At 39.0% G+C, this 24,603-nt stretch overlaps 1 protein-coding gene across 2 annotated transcripts in view; it reads left to right on the top strand.

Moving 5' to 3' along the window:
- Positions 1 to 24,603, top strand: part of igsf21a (immunoglobin superfamily, member 21a) — a 290,961-nt gene that overhangs the window by 154,938 nt on the left and 111,420 nt on the right. For both annotated transcript variants that reach the window (XM_084739312.1, XM_084739319.1), the window contains exons 3-4: positions 4,209 to 4,330; positions 20,360 to 20,478. In XM_084739312.1, the coding sequence (XP_084595438.1) occupies positions 4,209 to 4,330; positions 20,360 to 20,478 (241 nt within the window). The remainder of the gene's footprint in view (positions 1 to 4,208; positions 4,331 to 20,359; positions 20,479 to 24,603) is intronic.

Genomic DNA, 24,603 nt, shown 5'->3' with positions numbered 1-24,603 from the left:
ACATATTTGTTGTTGAAGTATGTTAAAGTCAAGATGATATGAGTTTAGCATCCCCAGTTATATTTTGTGCCTAGGCTATTTTGCAATAAATGCCAAAGCCATGTTTTGTTCCTGTAAAACAAAATATAACACATGCTTATATAAACCAATCGATCTTCAACTTGTAGTGGTGCAGAGCTAAGGCTAAAATTTATCAGTTAGCTTGCTAGCAACAGTGTGGTCTGTCGGTGCGTCTTCCAAGATGTTTGCAACCTCAAATCTTGAAATACCATGGGTACAGGCCCGCTCGCTTGAATTGATTTACTTGACAGCAGATTATGTGTGCATTTGACAGTGGACTGCTTCACTAACTAACGTTAGCTACTTGGAGCATACAATCAGCTGACAGCTGGGCCTCACTGAATAACATTAATGTAGTAAAGCACAACCTTGTAACCTTTACAAAAGCACAACTTAATGACTGTATTCACTGGTTTGGGTGAAACTAGATCATTTATGGGGAAAAATGCTTTTTGGTTTTCCCTTTGATATTCTTCAACTCTGGCCTAACTTAGCTGCTGCTAGCCGGCAACTGAACCAGGCTCAGCTTGCAGCCTCCTGGACCAACAGGGAATACAGTATCAATGTCATTTACAGAGTTTCCTGATGGAAAGTTAGCTTTACTTATTGCTAAAGTAGCTAACTGTTAACTGACATTAGCTCGGTCAGCCATGCAGCTAAGTTAGCTGACTCAGCCCTGGAGTGCAGGAGCCAACCAGACGAGCAAACCACCTTTTTTCTGTATTCCCTGTCATTGATCCTCAATTGGTCTCAAAGGTGGTGTTCAGTCATTGGGAACTCACAGTCTGGGAACGGTCAGTTAGGTGTTGGATTAACGCTCATTCAGCGTTACTGGCTTCTGTGACAGGTATCTCTTCGGCGGCCTGTTTTTACAGGAAATATACAACTGTGGAAGCAAAATAAAGAGGCCAAGTCCCTCCCCTTCCACTTAGCCCAAGAAAGTTGCTGTTTATGTTAAGTCTGTTGTAGTTTTATTTTTCCTGATCCTTTTATCAACTGGGAAGCGAAAGATTAAGCGAGACCTGTCGCTTGTGCGACTATATCCCAGTACGAAAACACACAGGTATCGTCGCTTTAGCTGTTAACGTTAGTTCGTGGAGAAAGAAATTCAACATCGCTAAGACGGCTTCGGGGTGTGAAGTCTTTCTGATTACATATCTTCACAGTCTGATAGTTTTCTAACAGGTTTAGAACCAACAGGGACTTCGCCTCTCCGTAGCACTCTGCTCTCTGTGTCGTGTGGACTTTAACAAAGTGAGCGGACTAAATATTTCTCCTAGCTGCTAACAAGCTAAAATGTTGTCAGACTAAAATTGATGAAAGTGGCCGTGTCTAAAGTCACACAGTCAGTTGTTCACAGCCACTGCTGCCTGAGGGCTGAACACATCAATGGCTCCTTTAGGTCAGCTGGAAGGTTACTGCTGATTTGCAGAATGTTTACAAGTCAGCACATAGCAGCTATAAGCCACTTACATCTCCATGATGCATAACCTAAAACTAAATTTGACTCGAACAGTCATTCTATTGAAAGCCTTTACTTATTCAAAACAAAGACGGAAAGAAATAATGAGCATCAATGAAAATAAAAAAAAAAGTTTTTGCTTGTTGTCTAACTTAAGTTGTTTACACTTGACAGTAGCAAAATATTCTGAGACTGACAGCGACGGAAGCTGGTACTTTTTTGAAGACTGAGGAAAATCCATTTGTAAAATTGAGATACATTTGATTTGGTCTCGCAGGCGCTTGCATGGGCACTTTTCCTGTGTGAAATTGAGAAAGATAGAAGCAAATAACTGGAAATTAACCATTCCAACTTCATTGACAGTTCTGTTGCATAATTTGTCATTATAAATGCTTGCCTCTTACTGAACTAATCTGTGCTGTATATCACCTTATATCTCGGTGACATCTCATTATTAATCCAGTGAAATGTGCTGGCTCTCAGCTTTCCATATAGCTCTCATACATCAAAGAAGTTTAGGGTGGTGTTTTTTTAAAGCTCTGTTGAAGCGTTTTCACATATGGTGTTCCATGTCAGACAGAAATGTCTTTTGACTCCCTATGGTGATGTTTCTAAAAGGTCCATTACTGTAACTACAGTGGTGACACAAGTCTGGGCGGTTGGAAAGCACAGTTTTCAGACATCGCTTTGCTTTTAGAGGCTGACCTTTTCCTGTTGCCTCTCCCTGCTCTGTGGCTCAAGACAAAGCCAAATCATTGCTCGGTGTTTACACACCTGATCTGATATTAAAAATGAGCAGATGGCCACAACACTCACAGGTTCTTGACAAGGGTGCCAAAACTTTTCTTAGTCGAATGGTGTCGCAAAATTCTAAAATCACATGGTCAAGTGGAGGAATACTTTAAGTAAGACTGCTATGGAAAAGTGATGTATTCCCACAGAATGGCAGTTTAACTCAACTGCCCAACTAATTATGCTTTATTGGACTTTATTGAAGGATACTGTTATAAGTGTAGCATAACTCTTTTAAAGAATAGGGCAGTAAGGTGTGTGCGGCATGCAAATGAGGGTGAGAGAGCAGCAGAGTGATGATGCTGCTAGCGGAGCAGAAACTTCAATCTGGCAGTAAATATACAGTACAAGTTAGAGTGTGTCAGTTAATAAACACTGTAGCTTCATAAGACAAAGAAAAGTCTCGTCCGTTATTTTCCAGCTGCTGGAAAAGTGAAGGCCATCATCCCTGACGTAAGCTGAGCAGGAAAGCGTAAATTAATGCTCACACTTAGTTTACCACTGTACCTTTACACTGTCTTCATCGGTGCGATTGTGTCCTTTCAGAAGCTTTGTAGTCTGACTCACTGGATGCACATTGCTGGTATAAGTCCCGCCAGTGGTCACTTGCTTCAAGTGGCATCACAGCATCTACTATCTACATTTTGAAAGTCCACAGTAAAAAAGAACAGCCTCCTGGTTGCAACTTACACACTGAAAATGGCAAATTAGCACCTTTATTTCCTACCTGTTACACAACTTCCCTGCAGAGGTTACTTGATGGGTGCCTGCGGGTGCCCGACCGAGTGCAGGACTCAATACTAGGCATCACATGATGTTGTTGTTATGCAGTTATCATGCAGTTATCATCACAGCCCTTGCTTTAAAAAAGTCTTGCAGGCAAATGTTTTAACCTTTAATATTCAGAAATCTGTAAAAATATCCAAAAGCCTCCCTGTTATTGGTTACAGGTGACAAAGGTAATTTATTTCCACGCTCCTGCTTTTGGTTGTTTCAGCACTGTCAACTCCCTGCACAGCACCACTTAGCAAACTAAGCCTGAGGCATGTGCTTTCTCCAGAGGCAAGAGGTTATATGAGTTACCCCACATGCACAGGGAACAATAGTTTGCTTGCATAAATACAATTTAGCTTTGTCTTTTCATGAGGCGATGTGGACATTATACATTATACAGGCTAATCATGAAATGCTTTGACGTTGTTTACCTCACTGAAGGGATTGGATTGGATCAGAACGATAGCATCTTCGCTGGCAAACGGAAGAAGGATCCCTGGCCCACCAACAATTTCCTTCTTCAAAGCAGCATTAGTGGCTCCATTAAAATCCTGTCACCCTTTTTCCTTTATGGCTGTCTGTGGCTTCTGAGGAGAGGAGAAATCACAGTCATTCAAATGCTAAGTGACTTTAACACTCCTGTGAATATTACAAAGGGAAGAACTACTCCATCATCTACCATGCACAGAAAAAAAAAAGATGAGACCAGTGTTTTGAATATCCTATCCCCCTACCTCTGCAGTATCTCGTCACAAGCCATTACCTCTGCAGAAAGCAGACTGCTTGACACATACAGAACACCGTACTGTGTCAGTCTTCATTAAGACTTAACCATGTGCACGAACACATCCTGGCAGCTGCCTAAGAGACTGTCTGGCTGATGCTATCATGTCAGCAGGTTTTGAATCCCTTGCTTTTAGACATTATGAGGAACGGGCTTATCATGGCTGCAAATGAATCAATGAGGTAATTGCAGGGAGGAGTGCTATCTACACTCCAGGCCGTGGGACACAACAGTTTATGCACAGGAAGAGGAGCTCTGTGGGGCAAAAAGGTAGGCCCCATCCCATCCATCATTAGTGGAATCATCTTATTAATGTTCTCTCTTTTTGCTTCACAGGTCACAGATGGAGGAACCATCAAGCAGAAAATCTTCACCTACGATGCTATGTTTAATACCAATTACTCTCACATGGAGGACTACCGCAGGCGTGAAGACCTTGTATACCAATCAACCGTCCGGTGAGCCTCAAAATCAATTAACTTTAATTTAAAACAAGACTACTTACTTGTGTAACTCTGCTGGCACCATGCTACCTACTCTGAGTTTACTCCATTTGTTTTGCATCACTAGTGAATTTTAAACTTGCCGTTTAATTAAACAACTTCTTGATGCTGTGATAGTAAATGCACTGAGGTGAACTGCTGCTCATCGCTACACAACTTCATACTCAGCCATCTGCCGCTGGACAGACCAGGCCAGACAGGAGTGACCGGGCGAAGGGGTCAGTGCATTATTACATGAGGACAGGAGGCATTGGTGAACTAATCAGCAACTCTGCTCAGGATAAAGAGATCGGTGTTAAAGTCTTAGTCAACATCTGGCCAGGCGGGTCCTTATTCCAGCGCCAGTGGTGTTTATATGCCAGGTAGCACCACCCCTCTCAGCAGGCTTAGGGGTAACAGAATACATAATTAAGACACAAAAAAGGCAACTGCATTCCTTTAACGTTACAGAAAAAAAGTCAAAAACAGATTACAGATACATTTGTAAAAATGGGGATTATAAACAGGGTAACAATTTTAAAACAAAGAATAATACCATATGTGGTGTGCACACATTACAACATTTCACTAGTCTCATAACACCACTCCGGTCTCGAGTGAAAGCAGAGAAACTCTAATCAACAAACACTTTCGCTGGGTGGAAAATTTCTCCATTACTTTGTCTATAAATCAGAAAAGGAGAACAGCATCACAATATGGTGCAAGTTCTGCCTTCCAGCTGTGAAAATACTCTCATCATCCAAGGACTCGATATCTAATTTAAATAAACATTTACAGGCAGCTACACAGAAACTCAGTAAGCTAGTTAATCTGTCACTACTGCTAGCACTGAAAAATATGCCGGGACTGTAGAGGGTGATTCTGGTGATGGGATTGTGTGTGGGTGAAAACAAAAGTCTCTTTAATAGCCTTATGGCAGTTTATTTGAAATTTGAGTGTTTATAACCTATAAATAACAGTGCATCCAAACTTTTCCCTTTCTTTTTGTGTAAAGTAGTATGAGTAGATTCTGAAAATTATCACTAGTAATGAAATTTCCTTTCGTTGGGGCATGTGATTTCTGTAGCCTTCGGCGTGTCTTTGTAAACTCATCCTCAGAGTAGGCCGTGGCTTTGATGCTGATGCTATTTCGTTAACAGTGAGGTTGCTGGCTTTCAAGGTGCATTGATGATCCCTTGGCTATGACTAAAAACAGACCTCAGACCTGCCCACAATTCATTTATCCTCTCTGCTCTCAGTGGTCCTTGCAAATCTTTGTATTTTTCGCCCCGATGAGCCTGATAGTAACACCGAATAAAATATTTTTTGTGCACTGAATGGTTCTATGAACACACCAAGAACACTTGCTTCCTGTTAACCTCTGTGAAGATATAGCAACTGGTCCACTTTTCTACTTTTTCCACTAGAAGCTCCTGCATAAACATAAGCCTAAGCTTTACTCTGGTGTCATGTAGCCTGTATGTCAGCAAGGATCTGTGCTAGCATATGCAACATAGGGTCTGCTGCTCTTATTAGGACAGCGCAACCCCCAGTGGAAAGATCAGGGAAGTCATCGAGTGAGCTGGATGCCACCATTTCGCAGGCTGGTCCTGTCACCCCTGTGTTACAAAAGGTTACTGAGGTAATCCAAAAGTAATGGAAAGAAATCAAGTTACATTACTTTAATGGGGAAATCTGTATATGTTTAATAAATAATAAAATGACCTTGATTTGTCATCAGAGATCAAGGAAACATGATAAGTTTAAATACTCCCTTCTCTGATATCAACACTGCAGCCATGGTGTCCCCCTTGGAAATTTCTATTTCTATTCATGTTAATTAGAGTTAAAATTAATGCTGAATGTTCACTTAATGAGTAAGTATCTGTTTATGAGACGTAAAAACGCAGAATAATCCTGTAGAAGGTGTAGCTGTTAATAACAATTAGATTGAGCAATATGTTAATTGAGTCTGGCAGGCAGTGAGACAGAGAGCCACTGAACTCAAAGTCCAGAGTGTGTATTTTCTGAGCAGTGGGCTTTTGTTTTCAGGATAATGGGTTTAACTTTACACTGACAGACAACTGACAGTTCTGAACAGCTGATTAACTTCCAGTGGAGGACTCATTGTCACTTGATATTGTCAGTTTATGATGTTGTGCACGTTTCCTGCTCCTGCAGCGTACCTGCCACCTGCTTGAGCTTCCCTGAGGAGGGCGGGAGGAAACAACTCGCCTCAACCATAAATTTTATATTAAATAGGATTTCATCCTATTTAATATACCGTCTATGGCCCTAACTCGCAATTTGGGCTGCTGGACTCACTTTTGCACACACAATTGCTACTTATTGCTCCTTTAATACTGTGATACTTGGATTAGGTTACTGACCACACTTTTAACAGTTAATATTGGAATACATTTTTTAGAGTAACCCTCCCATCCCTGCTCCTCAGGCATATTATCATGGAAGCGAGCATGTCGAGGCTTGCTTCACCTATTTCTCAAGCCTCCATGATCCAGTGCATACACAGCCCCAGAGTATATGCATTAACAGGTTTTACTCAGAAAGAGAGAGAGATGGAGAAAGAGGGAGTAGTAGGATGAGGAGTCATCTGGCTCCGGTTGGCTTGATTACACGTTTAAGGCGTCGTGGGGACTGTCTTCTTTTACCCCAGGCCTCAACAATACGGCTGGCAGCTGTCTGCCCATCTCCTCATTTCTTGCTCCCTCTGCTCTGGCTCTCATCCTGCTGCAGATATCCCTTTCTGAATGTTCAACAACACAAAGGACGTGCCGGCCATACATCACACCTCTGACTTCATTTACAACTGACACGCTTCGCTCTTTGCATCCTTTTGTAATGATCCTACTTTCATCTTATCTTTGTCCAGTTGCTTTTCTTTGATTCCGCTCATGTATATTCCCACCTCTTTGTGCTTTTTTCTCCCCTTTTCTCTCCTTCCCTCTTTTTGTTCTCATGTGTGATGTGGCTGCCCAGCTGAGGATGATTTATCTGGACAATCCTACTATCCCTTTGGGAGAGGAGGCATCATCACAATGGAGTGGCACGCACACTTACATGCACACAGACATGGAAACATGCATGTACACGCAAACTGAAAACATAGCCACACGCACACGGACATAGAGGGAGATGGAGGGAGAAAAAGTCAGATACAACACAAAGGGGAGGAGAAGATTTCAAATGAAACAGTGGGATGCTACCTGCACTGACCTGTATCCAGATCTGTATCAGAATGCTTAGCCTGTGTTAGTCAACCAGAGAGAAACGTCGACTCCTGCCACCGTCACACCGTTCTTCCAGTCAAGAAAGAATTCCCTCTGACTGGTCACGGTCCCACTTTCATGGTGTAACACAGAAGCTCAACACGACTAAGAAATGCAAAAAGCTGAATTTTTTACTCGCTATAATCTCCCCATTTCCACCTGAGAATGGTAAATCTTCTGTACAAAGCCTTAGCAGTCTGACAAATCCACTTGTACGACCAAAAATGAACACCTCAATATGCTGTATCTTTTATAAACTCAGAGCATTTTGTCGAAAACTATATTTTTAGCTTTTCCCTTTTTCAGGATACTTTTTCTCACAGAAAAATATGGTTACTCTGCCATAATAGTGTTACAATAATAGAGGTGATTTTTCTTCCCTTACATGCCAGCTTTCAATTATTCGACAGTTTTATTTTTTTAGATATTGACTTCATCTAACATCGCTTAGTCTCATCTGGCTTTGACAGCTATGAGTCGTACTCTTTTTAAGAATGGAAACAGCTGTAACTTCATCTGTATTCAAGTGTCATTGCATAGATAAGATCTTGTTAGACAAATGACAGATCACCACGCCTCTGATTACACTTGAAGTTTGAAGGACCTCCACTATTCAAGCTCAAATCATCGAGATGCAAAAATCCTTAAATTTGCCATAAAAATGAATGCAGCACATCAGGTTTTTACCAGTGGTGGAGACATGTTTTAAAAGCAGTATTTTAAGGTTGTGACAGTAATGGCTATTCTCTCTTGAAGCAATAGGAGAGGTATGTGTGATGTTTTAGCGCCACAAAGCCTCTTATGGGAGGGTGGATAGTCGGGCATACAGTAAAAATTGTCTGATGTTGACATTGGAGGCAGCAGTTCCCATCTTGTCTCCTGCCAACAGTCAACATTGGATTCTTTTAACCATGTCCACATCTATTTTTTTGTTTTCACTGTCAAACAAGAGGTGATCAGAAAATCCTCATGAATCACACGGGTCTTTGGGGCAGAATGAAAAACTTCCCGTCATATTGTAGGTACAAGGACGTGTTAATTATACATTTAGAACTAATCTGAGACCCTGCTGTCCCTCCTGCAGCTGCTGATACCAAGATTCTTCCTGATAAAATGATACCATTTGCACATAAAACACAATGTTCTACAGATAATGATGTTCATTCTCCCCTATGCCAGCGATTTTCAAAGTGGAGGCCACCAAGAGGGCCTCAGTACAAAGCTACAAAATGATATGATAAAAAACACATTATGTGCATTATTATCAAATATAATTTAAAGCTGCAACAAGGAGTTGGCTATGAAACAGTTGTCTATATGTAACTTACATAAGCAAACAAGACCATCTACAAGAAGATGGGCCATCGCTGTATCATTATTTTGAATGCCTCCTACCGGGTCGGATTCTCTGTAAATAAGATAAAATGAGCCCATGTTTACATTTTTTTCAAGCCAGGTTACAGAAGCAGGAGATTTTTATTTAGCTAATTTTATTTCTTGACGTTATATTTTTTGGGTTTTGCTGTGGAAATCGCAGTAACTGTTTGTCCAAAGTTGGGCTCCAAACACAATATGAAAGTTCCTTATAGTAGCTTTAAAATAATATATACTATTTCACAATCTTATTTGGCATGATTGTCTGCCACTCAGTTCATCATTGATAGCTGCTCTGCTGCTGAAATGAAGCTAGATAGTGGTAACTCACAAAAAGAGACAGGTGTTTGGTATGATGAGGCGACCAGCTGCCTGTCTGACAAACACTCAGCTGCAAAAAAATCCAAAGAACTCCTCATCAAGTTCCAGTGCGATGCAACGTACATAAAGTATGCTGCATCATCTGCATATAGCTTTACTGCCACATGCAAGAAGGTCTAGAGGTGACCTTTGCGGGTCCTGTGGATTTACCTGCACATCATTGTTTGCTGTAATATTGTCAATGGGTTTTTAAAGACATGTTACAAATTGGGGGCCCTGGCTATAAGCTAATGCTATTTGGGGAGCCTTGTAGAGGAAAAGTGTGGGAACATTGATGAAGCATTGATCCACTTATAGGATTATAGATGAGGAATTTTTTAGCTAATTATCTGTTGGGCCCACTTTATTCTGATAGTGTAAATCAAGAATATGTCTGCTAAAAGTTTGCAACTGGTTGTATAGCAAGACATTTTGCTTTGTGTTGACATTGTCAGCCCAACGACAGATGCTTTGCCAGACAAAAAAAGGTGCAGGTAAAGATCAGGGCAAACATCTCTATGTAGATAAAAAGTACTGATTTGGTAGTACATGGGAGTGGTTAAGCCTGAGGGTAAAATGACGCAAGGTGTTTGAGACTGTAAAGAACATTGAGAATGACAAGTTACTTAACAGTGGAAGGGACATGTCCTGAATGTCCATGTAGAAATGTACGACTTCGGAGGAACCGTCAAACGGAAGGAGTAAATTGAAATTCCTTGTCTCCTTCAAACTGCCTTGTGACAAGTCTATATTACTGAGGGAGTCTGACTGGTTGAATGTGATCAAAAAATAATTTCTTCAGTTTTAATATTTCATCATGGGAGCGCTGCTAGTGGACCAGTCTTTTATATCATCCCTCACACTAAATCTGATGGACAAGCCTTGTAGCTGCACTGGAAATTTCGTGAGGTAACACAGCTCAGCGAGGCGTTTTTCGTGAAAGATGAATATTTCCTGTGGGAAGTCATGTTGAGGATGTCTATTTCAATTTGATTTTGATTACAGTTGCAAATTAAAAATGTACACTCTGATATCTTTCCTCTCAATCTCACACTGAAGGTGAATCGGTCCACTGAGGCGCCCTACATGAAAAAGAGAAAAATTACCTCTGGGTGTATTTTGATTATGTTAAGCAAAAAGATGACAAAATATGGTTACAAATTGTTTTGAGTGAAAATTTAATTATGCCAAGTCATTTTTTGAAGATACTTAGGGGGTGTCTTACCAATTTTATTTTTTAGGTGTAAAAGAAAAGTATCTGAGAGTGTATTGTATTATATTCTTTGGTGTTGTGAGGACAGTTAATAACTAAGACAACACATTTAATGTACAATGAAAGGGGTTTTAAAGCTACCGTGATCAGCAGAAAGTCTTTTTTGTGAGGTTTTTCTTTCAGTAATACCTCCATGCTTTCTACCTTTTTTTTATCACTGAGCTCTCCTCTCTGTATTTATGTGGCTTTGAATCCATGAATACAGTTCTTAGGATAGCAAACAACAGAACTAAAGCTTTGTGGATAAGAACGGAGAGATGAGCTACATCAGCAGTTACTGTAATGTAACCAGCCCGCACGAAGCCAATCACACTTCCCTTGGCACTCCGAGAATCACAGCATGATCCTCGTCATTTTGTTTCTTGCTCATTCCTTAAGGAAACACGGGTGATTACACCCCTCTCTCTTTGCATCCCGTCCTCTAGGCAATTCGTCTCTGCTTTCCATCGAGCGTAGGCCTACGCTGCCTTACGGTCGCCAGTCCTGACCCATCCAACCATAATGCTTCAGGCCAGAAAGAGTATCTGACAATGTGCTAGTTAATTTGATGCAGAGATTGACTGGATGAGCTATCAGACGCCGCTCTGTCAAGACTGCTCTTTTTCACTCTCCATCCAGGCAGTTGCATTTGCTTGCATTTGTAGGCAGGAGGAGTTCTGCAGGAAGGCTTACATAACAGGAAAGAGCTTTCAGATGCAACTCCTGGGGGACAATCGATCTCTCTTTGCGGTGTGCTGTTTTTGCTGCTCCTCCATGGGGGCCCATTGCTATCGATCCACCGTGTATGTGCTGTTTTTTTTTTTTGTTTTTGGTTTACAGGGGAGATTCTGTAGTGTGTTTAATGTGGTTTGCGGGAAATTGCTTGTTTATTCTTTTAATTATTCACTTGGCACTTGGTGGTGTATTTACCATATCTATGTTGTGGTGGTCCTATTTTTTGTTTTCAAAGGCAAAGCTTTTTTTTTTTTCTTTTGTAATTTGTCCCAGCACCTACCTTGCTTTGTGTCATTGCTAATCAGCTTTTTATAACTCACTGATTAATGAGTTCTGTATATTCAAAACAAAGCAAAGGACAAAAGGATTCATGAATTGTCTCAAAAGAAACGATGAGACATGAAGCAATTAGAGAAGAGGGAGGTGTGAGGAAAAAGACTATTAATGGGAGGGAGCTGTGGACCTAGAAAGAAAGGTTAGTGTCTGGGGAAATGTGAACTGTGAGCAGGAAACATGCTCTGCACAAAGGCTCTGTGTATAAATCCAGAGCTAGTGTACTTTATTCTTATCTCCAAATTTAACACTGTGATGTGATTCTCAATTACTGTGATTCAATAATACAGTTATATATAATACTGGAGCCTGTCCCAGCTGACACTGGGTGAGAGGCACCCAGGACAAGTCACCAGTTCATTTCAGGGCTGAAGCACGGAGACAAACAACCACTCATGCTCACACCTACAGGCAATTTAGGGTCACTGAGTAACCTTGCTGCATGTCTTTGGGCGGCGTAGGGGAAGCCGAAGTACCCGGAAGGAACCCATGCAGACACGAGGAGGACATGCATTTGAACTCAGAACCTGCTTGCTATAAAGCGACAGCACTAACCACTGCACTGCACCACGCCATATCAGTCAGTTAGATTTATTTCAGCAGCATTATTACTATACTGCATGTAAAGATGCTGAATAAAACAATTTTTGAAGTAAACTGCTTCACTTAGCTGCTCCTGTTCATCAAGATTAATAAAAAAAAAAAAAAAAGTCCAAGCAAACTGTGAGCATTTGGATGCTTGTAAGAAAAAAGTACTGATAAAAAAAACTCTGCACAGCCTTGCAGTGATCGTCAAATCGTTGGCACGTAGGAGTTGGTCAAATGAGGTTGCGACCCTCGACCTTCAGATCCCCAGAGAAGGTGATTTACAGACTGCGCCACTGGGTAGATGATGGCCGACATGCACCTTCTCGCAGGTTCAGGCAATTACATCAGATGTGCGAAAACGGGGCATTTTTATCTGTTCAAACTTAACAAAAGTCAAAATGTCAGTGATAGAATTCTGAAAGAAACCACACATCATTCCTGTGGTTTCAGGTGTTTTGTATATTTGTGTGATGTCTGATCAAACACAGAGTAAAAAAGAACATTTTGTCATGCGGTGCAAATTATTACAGAAAGATATTAAATATCACTGCAGGCTCACTGTTTCGGCAGACGGATCGATCTGAGCACCGTTTGAAACACTCGATGTTTACCATCTAGAGAATGACTGTGATTTTCAGAGTATTTAAATAAAGACTTGTGGATGCATGAACGTTTATTGGTTTTGCATATTTTGAAACATATAGAGTGATGAACTTCTGAACTGAGTCCAGGTTGCAGTGAGGCAAACTTTCGTCACGACTGAGCAGATGTGCTGAAGACATTTCAGCTCTGCAGGATGTCCAGAAGACTTTTTTGACATTTAGAGCTTGACATTTGTAGATATTTTGATTTGTTTTTGATTTGTTGTTTAATAAGTTGTTACCAAAATTCGACTGAGTCAAGACCCGAGATCATGCAAAACGATTTTTGTATGAATCCATGCAGCCAATTATGATATTTAGATTACAATACTTAAGATATTTAATTAGATATCCACTTCTTACATCTATGGCACCCCCTAGAGGTGAAACACAATGTGCTTGGTGAACACTCCTTAATATGTGTCTTGATTTCTTTCTTTTTAATTAGTTATTCTGATTAAAAAAAAAAAAAAAGATTGTCTCATATTATCCAAATGGATTAATCAAAAGTAACCAGTAAGTTAAAACTTTAGACCAGTAAAGGCTGTGGATGATCCTGGATTGTGTAAAACTTAAAGAAAAAGTCATAATAGTATATTTAGTATATATAGTATAATTTAGTAATAGTATATATAATAATAAAAAGCATTTTTAAAGTGAAGACCTATTGAGAAAAGATGCAGATGAACTGAATGATTAAAATGGTGACAGAATTGTGAGTCTGCGTGAAGCTGTTTTCCAGATAATTACAATCACAATTTGGGAAGAGTTTACCTAAGCCTGTATCACAGTGGCCAAAGCTGGCCAGTAGCATTACACCTACAAACAAATCATGAGAGGCTTTTGAAAAATCAGTGGTTTCATCTGTGAAGTAAGTCACAGGACAGGCCAGATTTCACTGCTTTTCACATGCTAATTAGACTCATTCACACCTGAGCTCTATGCACACAGCGTTCTATACATATAACATAGATTAAAATAGATTCAAGAATGAAAATATCATTAATATAGTAGTAACTGTAAGAAAAAAGAAAGAATCATGATGTTAAGTGATACTTAAGAGGATCAATTTTTTCTGCCAGAATCCCAAAAACTCATAATTTTTTGCCAAATAGTTTGTTTATGTGCTCTCAAACTGCTGTTTACTAAGGTCACATGCTAAAAACAGTTTGGCGCAACCAATGCTAGTCCTGATTATAGGGGTAATCATAGCAATAATTATGAGGCAAAAAAGCTTAAGTTTTTTTTTTTCTTTCAGTTATTCCAGCTGAATGGCGATTTCAGTACAATTAAGGTTTCAGACATTCGCTGACCCATTAATAGTGAATGGGAGACAGTGGTTGAAAAAAAAGAAGAAAAAAAAAGAAAAGAAGCTTGAGTAATTTCAAAGTCACATGTTTCATTTTTGTGAACAGATTCTCAATGGACTAGCACCTCTGAAATGCATGACATCAAAGATTAGAGCGGGTGTTGAAAAATTAATTCCGCCAGTCTTAATATTTAACAGAAGTCTCAATGTTAGGACTACAACCTTTCCTCTTTTTCTTCGTCTAATTCTGACGGATGTGTCTCGCTGTCAGACCGGTAAAAGAATTCAGAGGCAGACAGCCACTCAGAAATGCTGTGGTTGGGGGTTTCTTTGTGGCCTCCTCACCCTTCTTCCGGCGATACTTCCACGGCTTGAATTATCTTATCTCTGGACTCTTTTCTCTGCACTTGTCTTGGTCTGAATCCATGAATGCAGTAGTCAGGACTGTGGATAACAGAACTACGGCTTTGTTTGTAAAAAACAAAGCAATGGGCTACATCAGCGTTTACTATAATGTAGCCAGCCAAGACAAAGCCAATTACCTCCCCCACCCGCCACCACGGAGAGATTCACAGTGCTATTCTCATCATTTTGCAGTGTGGTGAATAAAAGACTTGCTTGTTTTATTCTTATCCCTCGAGGAAGTGCTGGTGGAGACAACCTCACTTTATATATCTCGAGGTGCTCACTCCTTTTCGTATATACTTACCTTTTTCAAACATTTGGTTAAGATTGGTTAAATCTATCATATGTAACATCTTTGCATTAAAATGAAAAGATGCTAGACACGTGTTATATATTTTGTTGAATTGTGAACCTACATTATCCCAGATGTTTCCAACAATGTTCAAACCCAGTGAAATATGTCATTTATATGTATGCAATGCATTTCCTCCTAGCTGTTACTGGTTGCTGCAACTTCTGGGAAAACACAGGCCATGACAGACTGAGGAAGGAAGTCGGCAAACATGACTTCATGTAACATGAATAAAATTTTACCTCATCCATGAAAAAAGATTTCAGCCTGAGTCATGTCAGATAGATTTTGATCCACTTCCATTATCCCACTAAAGATGCACTGATCCGCTTTTTGTCAGTTCCCATCAAATACTAATATCTAGTAAAACCAATACTATGACAATTCCAGCTATTTTTTCTTAATTATTATAATTATTCTTCTTATTATCACCATTTCATGAGAGTGAAACTGAGTGAAAAGTTGTGCATCAGTTGATGTTGATGTACATCCAGTCAGAGTTTTCATTGTCTGGAAAGCTTGTTTAGTTTGTGTAATGTAACGTATGAAATGGCGCCCTTCAACCATTGTGGGATGCTGTATGATTGTGGCTTAGTGACATTCAAACGTGCAGCTTATTTGCATGATTTCCCATGATTCATTGCCAAGAGTTTAAGTTTGCTATTTTATGTGCCAAAATGCAAATGTTACTTTTTGATGGTTTGGGATCTATTTGTCATGACTCATGTGTATGTTCAGTTCTAAGTAGTTTATGTTGGTAACTGTTATTTTTGTGCTGGTTTATTATTACACGAGTGAGATGTCTAGTATATTTCATCACTCTTGCTGTGTATACATGTTCCAACTTGTTTTTGCTTGTGCAATGTGTTAACAGAGAGTACATGTGAAAATGTTACTCATCTCTCAGTTCACACCGTTAAACGTCTAGAAAACACCTGGTGTTATGGAAGCTAGATGAGAACATGAGTCCATCACCCAATGAATCATTTATGGGCCTGATGACTGATACTGAATTGGATCAGTCACATCTTTAGGTCCCACGCTACTTCACAACGTCACAAAACTATATTTTGGTTATTATTTTACTATGAGAGAGACCCCCAGCGAAATAATTTACACAAATGTGCATTTAATTCAGCAAAACTTTATTTTCTACCTTCAAGTTGATGCACTGATTGCAAAACCAAACTTTTTTTTTTATTTATATCTGTCCTGGTCAGTCAGGACAGCTATGGACCAATAATGTTGTAACCCCTGCTTATGTGTCATTAGGTTTTGTTACATAATTTACAATTTAAAAAAAAATGTGGAGAACCAAGAAAACACAGAATGCATGTAGATATAAGCAGGGATGTTTTTAGAAGGGGGACACTGCCCGTTTGACAAGTATTTATCTTTTGTATGTAAGAAAAGTGTGTATACTTTTACATTTTTAAAAGGTTAATTACAACACAGGGTTGTATACTGAGATGCTATAAGTGTAGTCCCCTTTATGTTACTCCTTTAAACAAAAACACATGTAGAAAAAATGTATACAGCAAGTAGTTGAAAATACATAAATGTAAGAAACTGTAAACACTGTCATGTTAGAAATTAAAGTATATATGAGAAATGGCGAATTAATCCATGCTCATACTTTGTGCAATCCCTGTGTGCCCCACTCAGGCCCCCCAGTCAAAAAAAAAACTTAGACACGGCCCTGGCTATAAAGGAAAGTCTATGCCTCATCAGTAGGGCTTAATTTAAAGTCTTGTTTAACTGATTCTTAATATACACTTCCTCTCCAGCGTAAGCACTCATTGATGATTAAATATCCACGAATCCAAAGATACAACAAACCAAAGTACATTAGAAGTGGAAAATAAATGTATGGATTTAGACTTCTCACAGGCAATACTAGGAATAGGAATAAGCTAAATTTACTCCAGTGTTTTTCTGTAAACTTTTCAGTTGAGGTTAAAGTTTCTTGCTCAAGGGTAGTTCAAAGATAGCTGTTGAGAGTGAGGAGAGAAAATATATATATGGTGAAAAGATGTTTGTTGGCGCACAGATTTGACTGCTCTCCAAAAGAGTGATCTCCTCTCCTCCACCCGTACACACACACACACACACACACACACACACACACACACACACACACACACACACTCGCACACACAGCTGAACTCATTAAAGCCCGGCTGCTGTGAGCGACCTGCTGCTGTTCCAACAGAGGTCCCCATTTGAAACACCCGGGCGGCAAGGACAATTGTTCCTGTTTTGTGGGAATAAATCACAGGGGCTAAATGTGACTGGTGGTGTCTCACTTTGATTATCACTGTTGACATATTAGCCAAGTACAGAATACAGATTGTGCTCCCCTAGCTCTTTCATAAAATTGTCGTCTGCGATCACTGACTGAATAATTGTTGATTATTGCCGCTCTGCGACATTGTAGGCCAAAAGAGAAAACAAAAAAAAAGATATTTGAAGGTGTAGCAAGCAATTCTGGAGAAAGATGGTCTGAGCCACCAACTCAAAGTGTCAGTATTTGACAACTTAGGAATGATACTCAACAATTAACCTTCTCAAGAATCCCTTACTTTACCTTTAATTATCTTATAAATCATATAAATTCAAAAGTAGTTTATTAAACTTATTTTAAATTAGGACAGTAAGAAGTGTGTACTGTATTAAAAGTTTGACTTTAGATCTGCTTACTGTGATTAAGTTGAAATTATATTTTTATAGATTTTGGAGCGAGTTATGTTAGAGGTGGGCGATATGGTGCAATAATAATATCATGATAGATAGTCATGGTGTTTCTGCAATGACAACTGACGATATCACAAAATACTGAAAAATATTTTTCTCACAATAGCTGTTGAGCTCCCTCAGTAATTTCTGCTCCTTGCACTCAACCAGTTGCTTCTCTATTATTTATTTTGCTGTTACAGTCTTCTTGCATATTCTTTATTGTACATATAATTTTTTTTAGCCTATAGCAACATTAATTTCATTTGCAGCCACGCTTGTTGTTCCATCTTTGTGTCATCAGTATTGCCATGATCATGATTTATTTTTTTATTTAATCACAGAAAAATTATACCATATTATTGTGAACAATACAATATTAAGCACTCCCGAGTTAATCAGTTTCCTTGATAATTATTTCTCAAAAGAACTCATCAAAACCAGCCATTTTTAAATATTTTTAATTTTGGACACGTTTATGTTTTCTTTGTTTTGCTACGTTGGTTATGAGGAACTTGGGTAGTTTTTCTATAGTCATTTTTCAGTGTTTATTTGTGTGTTTTTACATTGATTGCTCTGACAAGACCCATTTTTAGTTGGTCTGGTGATTAGGACAAAGAACATCCTTTTTGAAATTGCTTCTCTTTTTAACTAAAACTAAAAATATTGCACACCGAGCGGCTCAGTTCACTCTAGCAGACAACATGTGCCTTCTGGGAGAATTACCAATAGCAGGCACATTGTTAAAAATAAATAAATGAATAAGTAGCGCCGACAAGCAACAGTATTAATAATGCACTCAGCTGGAGCTTTAAAGACATTCAGTTTAGTTTTTGTTTACACCTTGAAATACATTCACACTGGAAATATGACAAAAGGAAGAATTCATTCACATTTTATTTTTTAGCCCACGGTGTAAGCATGCAGACCATAAAAATGCAAATTTACAGTACAGTGATACTGTATTAGACTTTACATTCATGATCATAATTCTGGTGAACATTCAACCAGCCTTTCTGTATTTTTTTAGTTTGATGCAGCTCAGTTTGTATTCAAAGAGGTTTTAGGCCTGAATTCAGTTTGCATCAGAACAAGAGAACAATAAATTACAAGCTCTTGTTTTTGATTCTTTGTTCTGCCACAGTTATGGTAATTAATGTTTTAGTAATTGTAATTTTCCATGAATGTTACTTGCTTAGACTTCAGATTAAAGGCTTTAGATCATCTAAAAATGTTTAATAAACAACTTTTTTACTGCATCCTCTAAAAGCACAGATTGTAGCTGACTGAACGCTTTGTTGAGTCATCAACATCAGTAACAACTGAAACTGTTTGGTCATTTATTGGACCACTGGAAGTTTGACACGTACAACACTGCAACTCATTATTAAATAATTATCATCATTAAAAAATATGTACTGATGATAACAATAATTAGGATATAATTGATAAATCATTGATGATAATGAACTTCATTAATTCCGCATGAGATCATAATTAATTCATCATCATTGTTTACTAGGAGCTCATGAAGAATATCAATAATTTACGAGTAAGCAGGGCTGAACGATATTGAAAACGTATCTAATTGCAATTATTTTGATATTGCAATATGATCTGCAAATAGAGGAAATGATCGTTTTTACAGAATTATTCTCATTTTCATTGAAAAACATGATGATTGTGGTGTGATTTTTGTGGGGATCTGTACCCAAACAAAGGTCTTTTCTTAGGTCAGTATGAAGTGTAGACCAGGACATCCCAACGTTTTATTTAAAGCGGTACATTTCACTTTTAACAAATATTGGACCTCCTGTGATTTGAAAATTGCTGTTGGCTATGTTGTGATTTAGATCAAATTTGGATTAATTGTTCACCCCTTCTTTAGACAGAATCAAAGTGTAGTAAACTACACTTTTAGCATATATAGGTCATATACAGACAATTAAATTTTCAATGTCCAGTACAACACTGAAATACAGTCTGAAGTTAGTAAAAATGCATATAAACTTGCAAACTTGTAACGGCATAAACTTTTTTCTTTTACCTATGAATCCATATAAGGATAATTCTCCATATACTCATGATGTTTGCAACTTCCAGTAGAAGTAAAACCTATCTAACATAATATATAGTATAATGATAATAATAAAGAACATCCACAAGTGCTCTGTCAACACAACCATGTCGCTCCAATTGAACAGTTGCAAAAACTTAACCGTGAATTTTGAAATATCTCACTCTCAGCATGTGAGATACTTCACAGTTCTAGATCACACTAAGATTGTTGGATAAGTCATTAAAATATCTTGAGTAATAATTTATTGCTTATTTAATTAAGGTGGAAGAAGAAGATTCACGGTCCAGTGAAACCAGATGTTACTACACGAGTATCAGAATAAACACATCATTTGCCAATGTTATGTTGTCATTGATCCACTCTATTGAGTATTAGAAGTTAAATGTTTGATTTTGATTCACAAACCCTTTGTGTTGTGGTAAAGTGATCTGTTTTTTTTTTTTTTTTTTTTTTGTCAGTGAACACTAATATTGATATGGTCATCTCACTTTGTGCATCACTGTGTCTATTTTGCTAAAATGCAAACTCATTAAGTAACTTTTATATTTTACAGGCTCCCAGAGGTACGGATCTCAGACAACGGGCCTTACGAATGCCATGTGGGCATCTATGACCGGGCAACGAGGGAGAAGGTTGTCCTGGCTTCAGGGAATGTTTTTCTTACTGTTATGTGTGAGTACCGTCATCTCTTTATCTTTATTTTAAAGCCGAGGAAACCGTCCTTTCAGCAAGTCTTGCTCACAGTATTCAGTGTGTTTCTGGTTAAAACAGGGTGCTGGGGTGGGACACGGGGTGAGTGGAGAGAAACTGTTCAAAGTCAGTGGCTCGGACAGAGTGTTTTGATCACTCAAAATATGTGCAGTTTCAAGTTTAATGTGAGGTGCTGCAGGGGCAATGCTTCAAAACCCATGATGCTATCACTTTTATTGACTGCCTTCCAGCAAACAACGAGGGCTTTTGGTTGAAAAATTCTGCACTGAGTAAAGCAAATAAAGTTATTGTGTCGCAATTTTAGTAATTAGCTGATTCTTCTAGGCCTATCTGGAATGAGCAAGCAATTTATATTTCTAATTTATATTTCTCGAGTTTTATCATAGTGATGTGTGGACCACAGTTACAATCATGGGCACCGCGCTGGAAAATAGACTACGTCTTCCCAGTGAGAAGCTGTGTGCGCAGTTACAGACGAGGCGCAGCAGCACAACTTCATTAATTATTTAACTAATACTAATAGCCATAGTTTTTTTTTTTTTAGTTTTGTTGCTTAAGTGGCATGTGGAAACAAAACTGAAAACCTCTCTAATCATCAAAGTAAATCGTTAAAGAAAACACTCAGACATCAATGCACCTCACACACATGGAAATCACCCGGAAAGCTTGTGCTGCTCTAAATAATTTAAAAGGTTATATAGCCTACAGGGACCTGGATCAGGTCTCTACATCAGAGAAGATAATGTGTTTGGGTAGGTGGCAGGTGGATGATTTATGAGTACATCCACACTCAGATGAACTCAGAGCCCATCAGCACAGAGCTACTTTAAGTTTTTGCTCATTGTTTAGCTGTCCAGCCACAACTTTGCTGTTTTAGTTCATTCTTAGTGTTATTTTTGGCCCCAGCAGGCAGCTGTTTTCAGCGAAGAAACTCACTGCACTACCTGCTCGGCACCAAATAGGAGACAGATGTAGTTTAAGACTAGCTGGTGAACATAGTGGAGCATTTGTCAGCTTAAGATCAACATATTTTCCTCAGGAGTAAGGGATCAAAGACAGAAACACAAGTACAAATGAATGATCGTGTTGCTCCTGCTGCTGCTGGATGTGTAATAATGTTGATATATCAATGTTGCCCAAGTGGCCTAAAACATCAGTTACTGCAGGTTTGACAAATGTGGATAGGTTAGATCTCCACAACCATCTTTTTGATTCGAGTTTGTCAGCGTGTCTCATCATCTATGATCTGTTTTGTCATCTCTCCCATTTGTAGTACTGAAGTAGGAACAGCTCAAGCGCTCTTGTGATGGCATAAAAAGAAATGTTTGATTATTTTGATTGTTTCAATACCGGTGATCAGTTGTCTCACACCAGCCTGGTATGAATTTGATAACACCCGTCAGCTCGTTCTGCTGCCTGTCGAGATTTTGTGTGAAAACATTTTAAAAATGACACTTCACTCGGATGGATGTTAGCTCAGAGAAGAAAACAATACGCACTACAGGCAACAAGTGGATAAATCATCATCGCCTAATGAATACAAAAGATACAGAGGCGGATTTAGTCATTTCGGGGCCTAAGGCAAACACAGGCATGGAGTCCTCCGCATCCCTTATTCTCTCTCCTTCTCAATCCTTGAATGAATAACAAGTCATAAAAATAAACTTTTATTCATGGTGGAGTGTGGAGGATGAATTGAGGCCTGTAGCCTCAGGAAAGAAGCTGCTCTGCAGTCTGGTGAAACAGCCGTGGATACTTCTGTATCTCTTGCCAGATGGCAGCAGGGTGAAAAGGCTGTGGCTGGTGGAGGTTGTATCTTTAATTTTCCTCCCACTTTCTCCTTCTTAGGCACTGCTGGGGTAGCTCTGCCTCATTTTTCAAACAGCCTGTACAGCACACAGAGCCATTTCTTTACATGAGTTGGCTACTGTCATTTTGAATAATTTCTGCTGATGTGCAGTAAGATCACTAAACATAGTAGTCCCCGTTAGCAGGGAGGCCCTGAGACATGCATGAATTAAGCATTCTGATGCCATTTTAACATTTAGATCTTTCAGAAAGACATAAATATTTAGCAAAAAGAAAAAAAACTCTATTATACTTATCTCTATTATGAACTCCACAGTTGCTACTTTTTCTTCCTGCTGTCATGACTGTATTGCACCAAGAATTAATTAACACATTTTCTTGAAGTTTTGTGGACAAACAGGCCTTGAGCTACAGAACAATTGATTAAATTTGATCTCAGAATAACTAGAAGGTTATTGCTTTCCTCAACTATGAACCTAACAGAAATAGGCTGGGTCAAGAAATTGATCCAACTGAAAGTCTAAGTTGACGGGAATTATGTCTTTCCACTGCAACAGCCAGTGTTTAGCATACATTCTCAGACAAAGCACTTACTTATCTATGCATGTCTGCCTATCAACCGCATGGATTTACCACTGAGGAATTTTTGCATTCTTCGATTCACTTCAAACCTAATTGTCTCTGCTGTACAGCTGCTATTATCGCGGTTACCTTGATTCTCTTTCAGTCGCTGGAGGAGGATGTGTGCCTGTAGCCTATTGCTCAGCCTGTGCTGTAATTATTGTATTTAAGTCCCCCTAACGACAGCTGTTTCGCTCGCCTCTGATGTATCAATTTCAGCAGCAAAGACATGCTGTTCTCCATGTGGTCCTATGGCTAATTAGCAATGGTGAAATTTTTCAGTGGAACACCAGAGAGAGAGACACCGTGTGACAATATTACTCCATTATCACATTTTGTGCCTCTGAGAACTGCCTCTGGTATTCATGTTCCTTTTTTTTCCTTTTGACTTTCTCTTTAAATAAGCCCTTGACCCTCTGTTCTGTTCTGTTTGATGGCCAATCCCCTGCCTCTGTCTGAGCGCTCCCCCACGCTGACGTCAGTGGAAGACTTTATCAATGGGGGGGGGGGGGGGGGGTTTATTCAGTTAACCGTTTCTTGTTTCAGCGCTGGGTGGGAAGACGTGAATGATGTAGTCGTGGGATAGTCGGAGCACCCTAACTCAGCTGGGTCTTAAATCACCACTCCACAAGAGAGGAAGAAGAATGGCCTCTGGCATTGTGGCTAATTGCCGTCTAAACTGAAACAGAATTATTCATAACCTATTAGTGTGTCAAGTTCAGTGGGAAGTAAAGAAAAAAAGTAGGGGGGAGAAAGAATGAAAATGAGAGGAAAAAAAGTTAATTAATAGGAAGCGGTACACGGAGAGTATTTTAATTTTTTAAAGGGCTTCATAAATAAGAATTATCATTTTAATGAATCCCCTGCCAAGAAATTCAATCATCTAGTTTTAAAAGGCTAAACCCTGAACTCTGGGTACCTCAGCTACTGTCCTTCACTCTCTGCAAAGTTTGAAAAGTCTTAGCTTTTCTTCGTGCACTGCAGGAACATATGTTGACTTTATTTAGCCCAAAGGCACGAAGCATCACTAACAACTGTCATATACCGTTTTTATACCAAAATTAGCACACTTTGTAGCAGCGTGTTTTTTTTAAATGCGGCTAAACCCACTAAAAATAAGTGACTGACCCTCTTCCCATTGCCAGTAGATGAGTTTGCTTTTCCATTTTATTGTTTTCTTTTCTTTTGCTGATGTGCACTGGAAAACCAAGATTCAACTCCTGTCTGCAGGAGATAAGAGAGAAAAATGTTTTCAGAAGTCTCTGTGTGCTCAAATTAGATGCTTAATCTGCATAAACTATTAAAAAAAAAACTAAACAACCTATATAAAACTATTCAATTACTTTTTTTTCTTTAATGTTTTTTGTCATATACAGATATGCAATCATAAATGGATTGGCAATACTTTTTAAAGTATCATGGCCGATATATACGTGCATGTGTGTAATATTCTGACTTTACTGTTTTTCTCTAACTGGTCTTCTGGTTCAGTGTATTGTGCTGCTGAATGAGAGAACAGCGGCTCCCACTCTGTAGACCATTAACTTAGCAAAATAAAATGACAAAAATCAACTGGTGATGGACTCAGCCAATCAGGTAACACAGGTAACATGCATGTTGATGTTGTTCAGTGTTAAGTCTGTATTTGGTCATGTG

Source organism: Lutjanus erythropterus, chromosome 2 (assembly GCF_056507025.1).
Source record: "Lutjanus erythropterus isolate fLutEry1 chromosome 2, fLutEry1.hap2, whole genome shotgun sequence".
Taxonomy (NCBI): Eukaryota; Metazoa; Chordata; class Actinopteri; order Lutjaniformes; family Lutjanidae; genus Lutjanus; species Lutjanus erythropterus.
This window is presented reverse-complemented; position numbering and strand designations above follow the sequence as displayed.